Source organism: Amaranthus tricolor, chromosome 13 (genome assembly GCF_026212465.1).
Source record: "Amaranthus tricolor cultivar Red isolate AtriRed21 chromosome 13, ASM2621246v1, whole genome shotgun sequence".
NCBI classification, from domain to species: domain Eukaryota; kingdom Viridiplantae; phylum Streptophyta; class Magnoliopsida; order Caryophyllales; family Amaranthaceae; genus Amaranthus; species Amaranthus tricolor.
Window position 1 is genome coordinate 18,873,358 of NC_080059.1, and position 14,415 is coordinate 18,887,772.

The 14,415-nt window shown below is 33.0% G+C and overlaps 1 protein-coding gene across 1 annotated transcript; it reads left to right on the forward strand.

Annotated features, from left to right (window-relative positions):
- Positions 1-766: 766 nt before the first annotated feature.
- On the forward strand, positions 767-2,185 carry LOC130797518 (protein ALP1-like). The gene is made up of 3 exons (XM_057660123.1): positions 767-1,003; positions 1,090-1,315; positions 2,042-2,185. The coding sequence occupies exons 1-3, from the start codon at positions 788-790 to the stop codon at positions 2,044-2,046; spliced, it is 447 nt and encodes a 148-aa protein (XP_057516106.1). The 5' UTR covers positions 767-787; the 3' UTR covers positions 2,047-2,185.
- Positions 2,186-14,415: the final 12,230 nt, after the last annotated feature.

A 14,415-nucleotide genomic window follows, 5' to 3' on the forward strand; every position in this document is an offset into this window, starting at 1 on the left:
TTTTAATTCTACAATGATTGTGTATTTCGTTTTGCCGGTTGTGTATTTCATCTTTGTTCATCATTTTGCCTTTATACAAACCAATGCTTTTGATAATGGAGGTTATGATTTTCAGTCCCTTTCTTCACTTACTATCTTTGCTTGGAAACCCATCTTTAGAAGCTCAGATCTTCCCAGAAATGTATGTTTTTCATCTGTTACTTCTTCAATTTTTTGAATTTTTAGTATTTAATTGAATCTGGTTTGCTAATATTTTGTTGCTGTTATGCTTGTATTTGGGTCTTTGATTTGATGTTGCTGGTTTGCTAATACTTCTTCAATATTTTGTTGCTGGTTTGCTAATAATTGAAATGTGTAATAATTGAATCAGTTTGTACTGGATTAATTCAAATGCTTAGTTTGTTAACAATGTCAATTAGCCATAGTAATGATTGCTAGATTAATTTGATGATGCATATATACATTCACAGAAATGATTCCATCTCAATTAGCCACAGTAAGAAGAAGGAAGAAGAGACAAATTGAATTACTTGTACTTCTCATGGTTGTTAACAATGTCGTCACACTCATGTACTTGGTGATGTGTATGATGGGTGTAATTGTTTATGAAATTGAACGACCACGTTATAGCAAAAGTGAGAAGAAACAACTTAGACAAAAGCACTTGGATGCACTAATCAAGGATAGTGATATAGTCTGCAAAAGTGAACTTCGTGTGAATAGAAAAACCTTTTATGTTCTTTGTGAGATGGTTCGAAATGTCGGTGGTTTAAATGGCACTCGAAATATGTCTTTGGAGGAAATTGTAGCTATGTTCTTGTACACGTTGGCACATCATTTGAAAAATAGGACAATTAGAAGTCATTTCTTTCGAAGTGGAGAAAGTGTTAGTAGAAACTTCCACCGATGTCTTCTTGCCGTGTTAAAACTACATACACACTTGCTAAAAAAGCCGACACCTATAACAGAAGATTGTGAAGTGGATAGATGGAAATGTTTTAAGGTAATAACATAATTTCATCTATATTATTTAAAAATCTATCCACTTTGTTTACTGTAAAACTTATCCCTCTTAACTTTTTTTTGTAGAATTGTTTAGGAGCCTTAGATGGCACTCATATTAGTGTTCATGTGCCAAGTGAGGATAGAGCAAGATATCGGACAAGGAAAGGTTCTATTGCTATGAATGTGTTAGGTGTATGTAACCCTAATTTGGAGTTCATATATGTTCAACCTGGTTGGGAAGGATCCGCTCATGATGGTCGTGTCCTTCGAGATGCTATTACTAGGCCTAATGGTTTAAAAGTGCCGCAAGGTAATCATACTTAGATTTCAGATTTTATATTGTGGAGTCCAATAAGCAATGTCATGACCTATTTTTTTTCCATATGTCAAGGTTCCTACTGTTTGGTAGATGCAGGATACACGAATTGTGAAGGGTTTTTAGCACCATATAGAGGTCATCGATATCACCTTAAAGAGTGGGGGGACCGACAACCAATTAGTGCGGAAGAGTACTTCAACATGAAACATTCTAAGGCAAGGAATGTTATTGAGAGATGTTTTGGACTATTAAAAGGAAGGTGGGGTATTCTTAGGACCCCTTCCTTCTTTCCAATACGTACTCATGGGCGTATAGTTCAAGCATGTGTACTATTACACAATCTTATTCAAAAACATATGCCAACAGATTACACAATGTATTGGGATTCCGATAGTGAAGAAGGTGAAAGTGATGATGAGGGCCTAGATGATGAAGTTGATTTGATTACTCAAATAGCTACTACGGATGCTTGGACTGGTTATCGGAATAACTTAGCACAAACTATGTTTAATAATTGGAGACTTAGGCATAGTAGCCAAACATAAATGTTTCTTTAGTTTATTTGGACTTATGTTTGGGTGTTCCTTTTTATGATGTAATCGAATTTTATGGTATTGACATATTTTTTTATGGTGTAATTGGATTATTTAATTTATCTTGCAAATAAGAAAATAGCGTTATTTCGTAATCTTTTTTTAATACATCATTGTTGTATAGGATGAATGTTGGTCAATTTGTTCAAAGTGGAAGAGGGAAAAACAAGCGATCATGGAATAAATCTGAGGAAGAGTGTTTGATTAATGGTTTGTTGGAGATGAGTGCCGATCCTTCATGGAAAGCTGATGGGAGTTTCAAAGGTGGTTTCAAGAATAAATTAGAGGAGAAATTGAATGAGAAGTTTCCCGGGTGTGGGTTGAAAGCTATTCCCTATATTGAATCAAAAATCAAATGGTTTAAGGATAAATATAATGTGCTAACTGAAATGTTTCGCACTTCTGGTTTTTCTTGGGATAATGAAAAGAATATGATTGTTTGTGAAAGGCAATCTTATGAAGAATTTTGTAAGGTACACAAATACTTTGACTTGTTTACAATTTGTTAGAAATTATAACATATTGTAAATGACGTATCATTTTTTTATTCCAATTCTTGTTTAATTTCAGCAACACAGAAATGCTCAAGGATTATGAAATGTTCCTTTTCCATTTTATGATCAATTGTCAATTATCTTTGGTGCCGATCGAGCTACTGAAGTGCAATCTGAGACTTTTGTCGAAGCTGTTGAGAATCAAGAGAAATAGACCATTGAACTAGATAAGGGTGATAGTGATGAAGACGATGAATTTGATGTGTAACACCCCGTAATTTATCGGGTTTAAAAATAAATAAAATATAATAAAATAAAATATAAAAAAATAAAATAAATAAGTGATATTAAATTATATTATTTTACATAGTTAATTATAAGTAACAAAGTAGGTTAATTTTAACGGTAACGAGTTTTATCGCATGACGTTTTGTTTCGATTGTGATAATAACACAATAATTACTCAATTAATTAAATAAATAATTAATTAAAAAAAATATGTGGGGATTTGAAAGGGGCTGCCGGTCTTGGGGAGTATGGGAGGAGTTTTTGTAACTCTTCTCATAATGATGTATTAGGCTTTTAAGATGGGTCCTTAATTTCTTCATTAATCCTCAAGGCATTTCAAGCATCTTTAATCACCATTTTAAACATCCCTTGAACATAAAAAAAATTCAGAAAAATTTCACCTCCTTGCTTCTTGGTTTCGGCTGCCTCAAAGAAAAAAAAAATTCTTTTGGTTTGTTCAATTCAATCTTTTGTTCAAGGAGTAAGTTTATTTAAATTGTTATTATAAATCTTATTCATAAGAATTCTAAGGTGAAATATATTTTATGTATGATGATATCCTATGATTTTTAGGAGGATTGAATACACATTCTTTTTTATATAATTTTCTCTACTAATCCTATTTCTATTATATAAAATTTTCCTTGATTTGCATTCTTTAACAAAGTTTAAATTTGTTATAAGAATAAAGTCTATTCAAAGGTTAAAAATGGATTTATTTTATGATTTATATTTATCTAGCAAGATTTTAGTTTGATAGAAGAAATTTTAAGTGTATGGATTAAGTAATGTAGGTATCCATGAGTTTATAAATCCTTTAACAAAATTTGATTTGTTAAAGGATTGTCCTTATATATATGTTTTGATTCAAAAATGATGATATATGATTCTCTACAAAATTTTAATTTGATAAGAGAATCAAGTATTTAATTTAATTATCATGGTTTATGAAACTTTAATTGCTCTTGAAGGATCTTGTGGATGAGTATGTCTTAAGTTGCTAGTTTTATGTTTTTGATGATGGTTTAGATTGTTGATGAGATTTTATGTATTGTTAGATGTGTGGAAATATCAAGTTGTTGTGTGATAGGAGATTTAGTTTTATTTGTTTTATTTTAGTAAAATGTAAATTCGGTTTTAGTTAGGTGTATTTTGGTATGGAGATTTAAAAAGGATTAAATAATTTAAATAGGAAAAAAAAATATATATATAAAAAAAAATAATTAAAGTAGAAGGAATTTATGGACAGCAGCTGCTGCCTCGGTAGTGGCGTCCCGATTCGAGTGTTGGGTGTGTTTCGTTGTTGTTTTATTTAACCGATGCGTTTTAAAACTCATTAAAACGCTTAAAATAATTAAAAATAGTAATCGGATGCTAGAAATTATGAAATTTGGTACCCAAGGTAATTGATGCGTTCTGGACGCAACGGTGAAGTCGGATTTTTAATTTCAATTTTCTAAACTGTCCGAAATGGCCATAAAAGTTTCTGGTCAGAATGTAAAATTTGGAGCTATTGGGAGTTGGATGAAATCATTTGAAATTAGCAAGTCTTAGTGATATCTTAATGGAATTCTAATTGTGCTTGAACAACGTGTGTTTGCAGCGTTCAAAGGTACACGCTTAGACCATACTGTTTTTATGGTTGTGCAAGTAATGTTGTTTTATTCCTAATCAAGGCATTGTAATCACATAAGGATTAGACACCTCAAATAATATGAAATAATTATGTGGAAATTGAGAATTTATGGTTATGTTACCCAAAAGGGTTAACAAATGAATTGGAATATTATCAATTATTTTTCCCATGGCAGTTGTGGATCATTACGGTCACCATGGGGGTATGCATACTTTAGCCTTTGGCGACCCGAACAGGACGGGCAACGTTACAAGATTAGAAATATTGAATAAAGAATATGTATTAGAGCCTTTGCATGCTAGGGTAAACACAATGCTTGTATTCAACCTGTTTAATATATGTATGAAGTCTCTGACGTGTATTGGTTGTTCTTTGGAACCTGCTACGTGTTATCATACGACGTGCAGCATGTTGACTGCAGGAGGGGGCTGGAGTGAGGATTCAGCTTAGAACCCGTAACTATCAAGTCTAGACATACTTTGTAATGATTCGAAATAACTTAGTTTATGTAACCAAAGTTTATGATGTCTTCTTTTTATCTCGTACAACTTTTAGCTAGTCTAGAGGCCGGTGGGCTCTCGAGTTGTATGTAAAGACTTCCGCTGATTTGTTTTGTTTTGTTTTGTTTGGCGCTGTTTTTCTTTGTTGACCATATTCCTGTACCGTTGGAACGTTGACGATCCGAGTAAGGATGAGTTTTCTTGCGTCCGTTTGTGAATCGGATTCATGTTTTCACATGATTTTTCAGGGTCACTTTAACCGGGCCATTACATGATGATAATGAGTCCGTCAACCAGTCAAAAAAATCAACTCCAAGTGAACCTTCTTCAAAGAAAGGCAAAAAGGAAAAGGCTCCAAATGAACTAGCAAGGAAAAGGAAGAACCCGGAGGTTGTGGACTTAACTTCTTCTTTTAACAATATGTCTTCTAGCTTTTCAAATCATATGAATGAGATGAACAAGCACATGTCTACCAATGCAAGTGCCTTCTCTACTACACAACTACATGAGCAAGCTATCATGGCTCGTGAAGAAGTTGAGGAAAATAAAAAAAAAAAATTTGGTTAGTGAATTGCTTCGCATAGAAGGATTGACAAGATTTGAAATGATGGAAGCTTCCAAGAGGTTGGCCTCCAATCCAAGTGAACTCTCACTCTTTTACCAATGCCCGGATGATGAGTGGAAGAAAGAGTTTATAATCAACCTCATTCATCCTAACTTGGATAAGTGATGTAATGAATATGCTTAACTTATAAAATTATGTAGACTTTGTGTTTGGTTGTCAAAAACATATATTAGAATCTTTTTGTGTGGAGATGTATTGACACCATTTTGAGTGAAAATGTATTGAACTAGTATTTTTTAATTAGTGGTAATTATCTATTTGCAACATAATATGTGTGTATGTATTTGTGTGTTTAATAAATGTATGTATGGATCTATATATATATATATAAACTGGACAGAGAATCCATTCCATAATTGAACCAAACAGTGTGAATGGATTGAATATCTATTACAGGATTGAACCAAACAGTTTTAGTCTGGTATGGGGTTTTGAATCCATACCATCCTGGTATGGGGTTGCATACCATTCCATTCCTGCTCACTGAACCAAACGGACCCTTAATGCCTACTTACATCAGACTTAATGCCAACTCATATCAGACTTAATGCCTACTTAAAGCAGACTTAAAGTTAACTTACATCATACTTAATGCAACCTTACATTAGACTTAATGCCAACTTACATCAGACTTAATGCCAACTTACAACACACTTATTGTCTACTTACAGCCTTAATGCCAACTTACATCAAACTTAATGTCAACTTACAGAATACTTAATGCCTACTTAGATCAAACTTAATTTCGAAAAAATACAAAACAACAATTGGGAGTTTAATTTTAAAAAAATCAAGAACCAAATATAAGCCTTTCTTCTGCCTTCTAAAAATATTGCAAAATTTAGAGACATTAGTAGAATAACCATATTAATGGCGGAAGATTTGGTGTTAGACTCAACAATGATAGAAGAGAGAAGAACATGGATGAATTTAACATTAAATACGACACTTTTTTCAAGGAGAATTACTCCTGCTATGCTTGGGAAGATAAAAAGTTTCTTTTTGAAACTCACAAAGCTTACTCCGCATTCTTATTTTTCAGTTTTTTTTAATAATTAATGAAAGATGTGGAGTGGGTTGGACTTGACGACCGTCTCTCATAGAGACGATCTCAAAAGAGACTAGCTGTTAAATTTTAATTTTTTTATGCAAAATGAATTGTTGTATGGGTAAAAGGTTATCTTGGTGCATTCTTAGCAAGGACCCCTTATAGTTGGGATTATTCATGGTTAACCAAAAGTTGGAATTATTGTAGGCCAAAAATCAATAAAAGGTTGGATTATTCTAATTAATTTTTCCATAAAATTTTGGTTTTTGTAATTTGCATTGCATTTGCTCACGATTTTAATGAGCGAGCTTATGACAATTTGTCAAAACGTTTAGAATTATTTGTGAATTATATCCTTAAAATTTAAGTTTATCACACATTACATTCTCAATATATGTTTTTTTTGGCGAAATATAGCCACTAAAGTATCAATGTCTATAGTGTTTAGCACAAATCATAAGATAAGACCATTTTAGTGGTTAAAATTTTAAGTTAAGTGTTCGGACTTATGTGATTTAGCCTGATCCCTCTAGACATTGATACTTTGACGGCTATCATTCACATTAAAAATATTGAGCCTATAATTCATAAAAGTTTTAAACTTAAGGCTGTAATTTGCAAATTATTCAAATGTTTAATTATGAAATTTTCTTTACATTTCCATTCCTTCACTCAATTGTTTTATTTACTGTTAACTATTTTGTTTTTTTTTACTAAACTTATTACTGCGTTTAATGCGTTTTGCTCTTAGTTTTTTTTCGTATTGCTTCTAAAAACTTAAGAATTGCACAATATGGCAGAAAGTTAAAAGGTTGAGAAATAAAAAATGTGGTCATTGTACATGATTTTTGGAGTGCAAGTTACCAAGCGAGCTAATTAAATAGAGGATCCATGTGGTATGTGTTCAGAAAACTAGGTGGAAGAGGCAAAAAGCAAAAGGCGTAAATGGTTATAAGTTGTGGTATGCAGGTTTGGACAGCAGATATAGTGCGGTAAGTACTCTTGTGGTTGAAGTGAGGAGGTGTAATAAGGGTTATGCTAGTTAGGATAGTAATGGAGGAAGAGGTCATATCGATCATCAGTGCTTATAGACCCCAAGTTGGGCTTGAAGAGCAAGTAAAGTGAGAGTTTTGAGATGATTTGGGAGACCTTATGGGGACCATCCCGGAAGATGAAAATTGTTTCCTAAGAGACTTCAATGGACATATAGGCAAGGAGACGGGAAACTTTGATTCAGTCCATGGAGGTTTTAGTTTTGGTGTAAGGAACAAGAGTGGAGAGAACTTGATTGAGTTTGAGGTAGCCAAAGAGTTGGTTATAACAAACTTGATCTATATAAAAAAGATGAGCATGTACTAACGTATAAGAGTGGTGGGCATGTTACCCAAATTGAATATTGTTTAGTACGTAAAAGGGATTAGACCTCGTGCTTGGACTGTAAGGTGATGTTGGGTATAGAGATGCCCACCAATAAAGAATATTGGTGTTGGTGTTTTGAGGAAGAAGATTACCGAGAAAATGTAGAGTTGAGGGAACAATCATATAGGTAGTTTAAAAGGGGATGTGGCCACAACCTTACCAAGCAAGATTAATTCTTTGGGTTGCCCAAGTCAAGGTGATGATGCAAATCAAATGTGGGTGACTATGTGAATCAACCCGAATTTTTGCAACAACAATGTGACGACACTGTCGGTGTCGCAGTGGAAGACTTTGACCAAATATGGGCTATTTTTTCCTAAGACCAAAATGATCTCAGCAATTAATAACAGAGGTTTTATACTTTTAAATAGAACATGACTTGATATTAGTTATATAAAAATTTAATATTTATACTACAAATCATAAAAGTTATTTAAAAACTTACGTACTTACAATATATTACAGTTTATAAGTATCAAATATAACTAATCTCCAAAAATCGTCCTTGCCACGCTAATTAATCCATAGACTCCTTTAACATAGTATTAACCCTGCAAATATCATCGTCTATCTATGAAAACGATTGGCGTTTTTGAATAGGCTATCAGCATGCAAATGCCGAGTAGGGTATTTAAATAAATAAATAGCTCAAATTCATACAAACAAGTCATAGCTCAAAACGATCAAAACGATCACATCATGATTTCAATTAACACAAGTTAACACATATGATTCAATGATAGACTATTGGCATTCAAATCTTCTTTAAGATCATTTTAGAATAAAACCAAGTGACTCTGAGTTTTACTTTACCATTCATATATGACAAATGACTCTCTAAGTCATAACCGTTAACTTCAATTCATATTCACATAAATCATGCTTTTACTTTAATCAAAAACAATTAAACTATCTCATAATTTATACCAAATCCCATTTTAAATGACAAATAATATCCGAGGATATCTAAAAACATCGAAAGACAATTCACATTACATTCTTAAAACAATGTCCACTTTTAATTAAAAACATTCAGATAAAACATGATACGTTTTACGGGAACCGAATAGAATAGGGCTTAATCCTACACTATGAACTCAATTATAAATGGAAGGCCGTCACCTATCAAAACGATACGTCTACTTGCAAGTGACCAAAATGGAAGACCGAAGTCAACCAAACAAAGGAACCGGTGAGCTCTAAAATTCCGGACCTAACACAATTCCCCAAATTAAGCTCAAGGACTACCAACTATGTTTTCACACTCGGACGCAATATCCGTTATCTAATTCCTAGACCAAAACAAAACAAAATGTGTTTGATTTTAACAAGGAAATTCTTTTACTTTAAAAATTTTCTAAATAAGTTATTAATCAACATATCACAACTATAAATACATACTCAAGTTACTATTACGAGGAAATTAACATAATGATCTTCATGTATTCATTTTAAGACTTTAATTCATAATTAAGCCATTAAGGTCATACTTAGTTATCATTCAAATGATGACTAACTATTCTGTAATATACCAAGTGTTACTTAATTCCATTTCCATTATACTACATATATCTCATTTATACAATATATTAGTGTTGACTCAAACTAATAGCAGCAAGAAATATACGAATCAGAGGAGTTGAAGCTGGCTCGCGATGCGTGCATTCTCGCGCGGGGCGCGACTTCATGATTCGCGAGCTCCTTTGTGTGTCGGAGCCCAATTCAGAGCAGTCCAAAAATTCGATATAAATAGCAGCCCAGATTTTTATAATTTTACGCAACATGATTTTAAATTATGAACCCAGAAATTTTATCTCATAATAATAATCAACATGCAATTAGTCATAAGTAATCAAATCAAGCTTGAACATATTTATGATAAGCTTTAAGCTAAATCAAATATCTAAACACCTACCTCCACAAAGCTTCACTCAGCAATTTAAAGAAGATGAACACCAAAGCTTTAAAAGGTCCTTCAATGGAGTCTCGTTATCCACCCCGTACAAATATGCCTTTGCTGAAAACGATCCCGATCAACCCCGATAACCAAAACTCGCAAAAGGACCTTGAATCACACTTTGTTAGAAAGGATGAACTTTTGATGCAAATCACTTCAAGTCTTTGATTTAATTAACGTTAGCCTTATCTAGGGGTGATTTTTCGAAAAACCCTTCCAACGCTCAAGTCAGACCGGGAAACAAAAATCAATGAATGTATGATATTGAATGAATACAAGATTAATGAATTGTAGGATGAGTTCAGATCAATTGAAAGATATTTGGTTTAGATTGTAAGTAGGAGGGCGGTGTATTTTTGCGGAGTAACGGTAGGAATATCAAAGCTTAGTAGTGTTTAAATGACGTGTGCAACATGTATTTATAATGGTAGAATGAAGGTTAGACGGTAAATTAATGTGGAAATCATGGGCATCATGGGTGTAGGTTATGGTGAGTTATTTTAGGAAGTGACTAAGAGTGGTGATAGTAGTGGACAAAGGGGTAGTTAGGATTTGACTAAAAATGTGTTATTATTGACCCCATAACATTAGCCCCATGCATGAAGAATGATAGAGGAGGGAATTTAATGTCGCGAGGGCATCAGTCTTTATGTGGAAAACAAACATACCTGTGATTCGAATCAATTAAAGGTTCGGAAGAAACCGTGCAATTAGGTCCAAATAAGATTATCGTCGAACGCGTGCCTCAATGGGCCCATGCTTGGTGGAAGCCCTATGAGTTATAAATATTTGGTCTTTGAGCCTTATATGATGATATGACCCAACAATCAACCATTTGGGACTTAGATAAGGAATCATGCTAGGTGAATCCTTCGAAAGCATTGATGAATATTTAGATCGAACATATGTCCATATTGCCCAGCCGTCAATCACCCGGGACTTAGATAAGGAATCATACTAGGTGAGTCCTTTGAAAGAATTGATGAATATTCTGATTAGACATAGGTCCGCTTTGCCCAGCCGTCAATCACCCGGGACATAGATAAGGAGTCATACTAGGTGAATCCTTCGAAAACATTGATGAATATACTGATCGGACATGGGTTCGCCTAATAAGTGATCGAGTTATCAAGCTAGGTGATACTCGCTATGAATACTTTGACAAATAACGCCCAAAATGATTCGTGTTGGGGCTTAATAAGGGTCCGAGTTATCAAGCTAGTTCACATTCGCAAGGATCCTACATTCGAACTAGGTGAAAGTTTGATAATTAAGATAAATACTAATAACCCAAAATCAATCATTTTGGGACTTCAATAATAATATGAATTTCAAACTAGGTGGAAACTTAGATGATACCATAATTTGACGAATAATGCCCACGTGTTAGGACGTCAATAATAAGTAATAATATGACTTTCAAACTAGGCGAAAGCTCAGATGATTCCATAATATGACAAATAACGCCCACATTTTACGACTTCAATAATAATATGTTTCAAACCAGGTGAAAGCTCAGACGAATTTATACATTCATCATTGAAATCCACTTGTAAGTAAAATCCAATCACTAGTGGAAAAACCTCATTTGCTGCGGTTTTTCAGTCATAATATGCTGCGGTTTTGGCCCCAAGCAATAGTGATAGCAGCAAATGGCCTATTTTAAAAAACCGCAGCAAAAAAGTGCAACATATGCTGTGGGCCACAAAAAACCGCAGCAAATAGTTAAGATTATGTGCCGCGCGCCATTGAAAAACCGCAGCAAATAGATTAAGACTATTTGCTGCGGTTTTTTGATGGCATGCAGCATATATTGTAATTTTTTTTTTTCGTTTAATACTTATAATAATACAATAATAATGTACAATGTAATAAACAATGATTAATCAAATAATCCAATGATAATCACAAATAATCACCAATAATCTCTTTGTAATAATAAACTCTCGATCGTATATATAATATAATAATATGTACGTACATATATACATTAAAGTCCTAAAAATCTAAACTAATTACAATTTACCAAGAACCAAAATTAGAAAGATACGCGGCAATCTTGTCTTTTAATTCGCACATTTCTCCATTTCTCAAAGGGCGTGTTTCCCTTGGAATGTCGTATTAAACCTATAATATAATATAAAATTAAAAGATTAATAAACATTAGATTTTACCAATAATATAGTAAATATATATATTATAGTTTAAGAACGTAACAAATACTTACAGCATCTATGTATTCGACTCCAACCTCCTTCACGGATTTTATAATATCGTCCATGTATATCAGAGTGTAGTAGCCGCAATCAACGGAATTAGAAGGTTGTTGAAAGCACTAAGAGAAAATAGATGTTAATGCCAAAAAAGCTTAAAAACACATAAAATCTCAACTTAGCACGTAATTTCTAGCATATGACTATGATTTAAAATTCTAACCACTTCAACACAATAATATATACGAAATAGTGTTGTGTGACAAGTTTCGTGCAAAACCAACCAAGTTTGAGCTACTTTATGCGCAAAAGTGCCAAAAACGCTTAAAAACCCTTAAAATCTCAACTTAATACATAATTTCTAGCATATGACTAGGATTTACAATTCTAACCACTTCAACACAATAATATACACCAAATAGTGTTGTGTGCCAAATTTCGTGCAAAACAAACCAAGTTTGAGCTACTTTATGCACAAAAGTGCCAAAAACGCTTAAAAACCCTTAAAATTGCAACTTAACACGTAATTTCTAGCATATGACTATGATTTTCAATTCTAACCACTTCAACACAATAATATATACCAAATAGTGTTGTGTGCCAAGTTTCGTGCAAAACAAACCAAGTTTGAGTTACTTTATGCACGAAAGTGCCAAAAAACACTTAAAAACCCATAAAATCGCAACTTACCAACTAATTTCTAGCATATGACTATGATTTTCAATTCTAACTACTTCAACAAAATAATATATACCAAACTGGGTTGTGTGCCAAGTTTCGTGCAAAACAAACCAAGTTTGAGCTACTTTGTGAGTTGTTTTAGAAAGTGACTAAGAGTGGTGATAGTAGTGGACAAGAGGGTAGTTAGGATTTGACTAAATGTGTTATTATGGACCCCATAACACTCATGAAGTAAAAGATGGTGAGTCATAATATGGAGTGTGTTGGCACTTTACCAATCCTCTAATATGACATAAACGTCACTAACACTAATTGAGTCCATTTTATCCATTTTAACTTACACTTAATCAAATTAATTAACACATAGTCCCATTCATAATAACATACCTTAGTCAAATGAAGTAAATTACTATATATTTTAGTCAAATGTCAATATTTACTTAGACTTGTTTTCTTACAAAATACTTTCGACCTTTGACTTAGTCAAATACACTTATAATTTAACATGTCATTGTTTGTCATCTCATAAAATAATATTATTTTAATACCGAAAAATTTACAGCTATTTCACTATGGCAAAAACCATTCGACAAGTGGCCAAAAAGGCATTAGGGTTGTCGACGGGAAAACAAAAGGTGTATAAAGAGTCGTGATGGTGAAATGAGGAGGTGAAAATGAAGAGAAAGGACAAAAAACAAGAGATTCAAGGAACTTTTGGCATGCATAGAAGAAGAGGATAGGCTACACAAGACAGAGAGATATAAAGAAGAAAAGCAGGCGACAAAGAAAGTAGTAGCAGAAGCAAAAGGCAGAGCCTATTAGGACATTTATCAGAAGCTTGATACCTAAGAGGGGGAGAAGCATATTTTTAAGCTTGCAAAAGCCATATTCTTACAGAGGCAAGACTTAAGGACAATGAAGTACATCAAGAATGAAGGTAGACGAGTGTTCCTTAGACAAAAAAATTCAAAATGAGGTGGCATCAGCATTTTTCCCGATCGCTCAACGAGACTAGGGGAATACTAGAGGAGGGTCGACAAGCCATCCGAAATACATACATATATAAGTAAACTAAATACATAATTAATTAACAAACTAACATACATATTAAGTAAACAAAATACACATATATAAAAATAATTAACAAACTAATTATAACATCAAATTGAAAAAAATGTAAAACTTAAAAAATAAACAACTTAAAGAACTTAAATTAAGAACTTGAAGAACTTAAATAGTTAACAAACTAATTATAACATCAAATATATAAACACATAAAAATATCAAACAAAATCAAAATGAAGATTGTACCTTGAATTTTCGTGGGTTTACGATTGGGTTGTGTAACATATACATTGAAAAACAAAATCAAAATTAGTATAAATAAAATTAAGCCCTAAAACCCAATGAAACTTGAAGAACTTAAAATAAGCTTTAAAATTTATACCTTAAAAAAGAACAAGCCTTAATTTCGTGGGTTGAACAGAAACAAAAACTTGATTTTCATGGGTTTGAGAACTTTAAGAAGACAACAATGGGAGAATTTTCGTGGGATGAACAACAGTATGGGATGAACAAGAACAACGAAGAACGAAGAAGATGAATAAAACAGCAATTTCGTGTGGATTGAACAAGAA

Coding starts and splice junctions, on each gene's coding strand:
- LOC130797518 (XM_057660123.1), top strand. CDS start 788: ATGTCTTTGGAGGAAATTGTAGCTATGTTCTTGTACACGTTGGCACAT. Junction 1,004..1,089: donor ATAGATGGAAATGTTTTAAG/GTAATAACATAA, acceptor TTTTTTTTGTAG/AATTGTTTAGGAGCCTTAGA.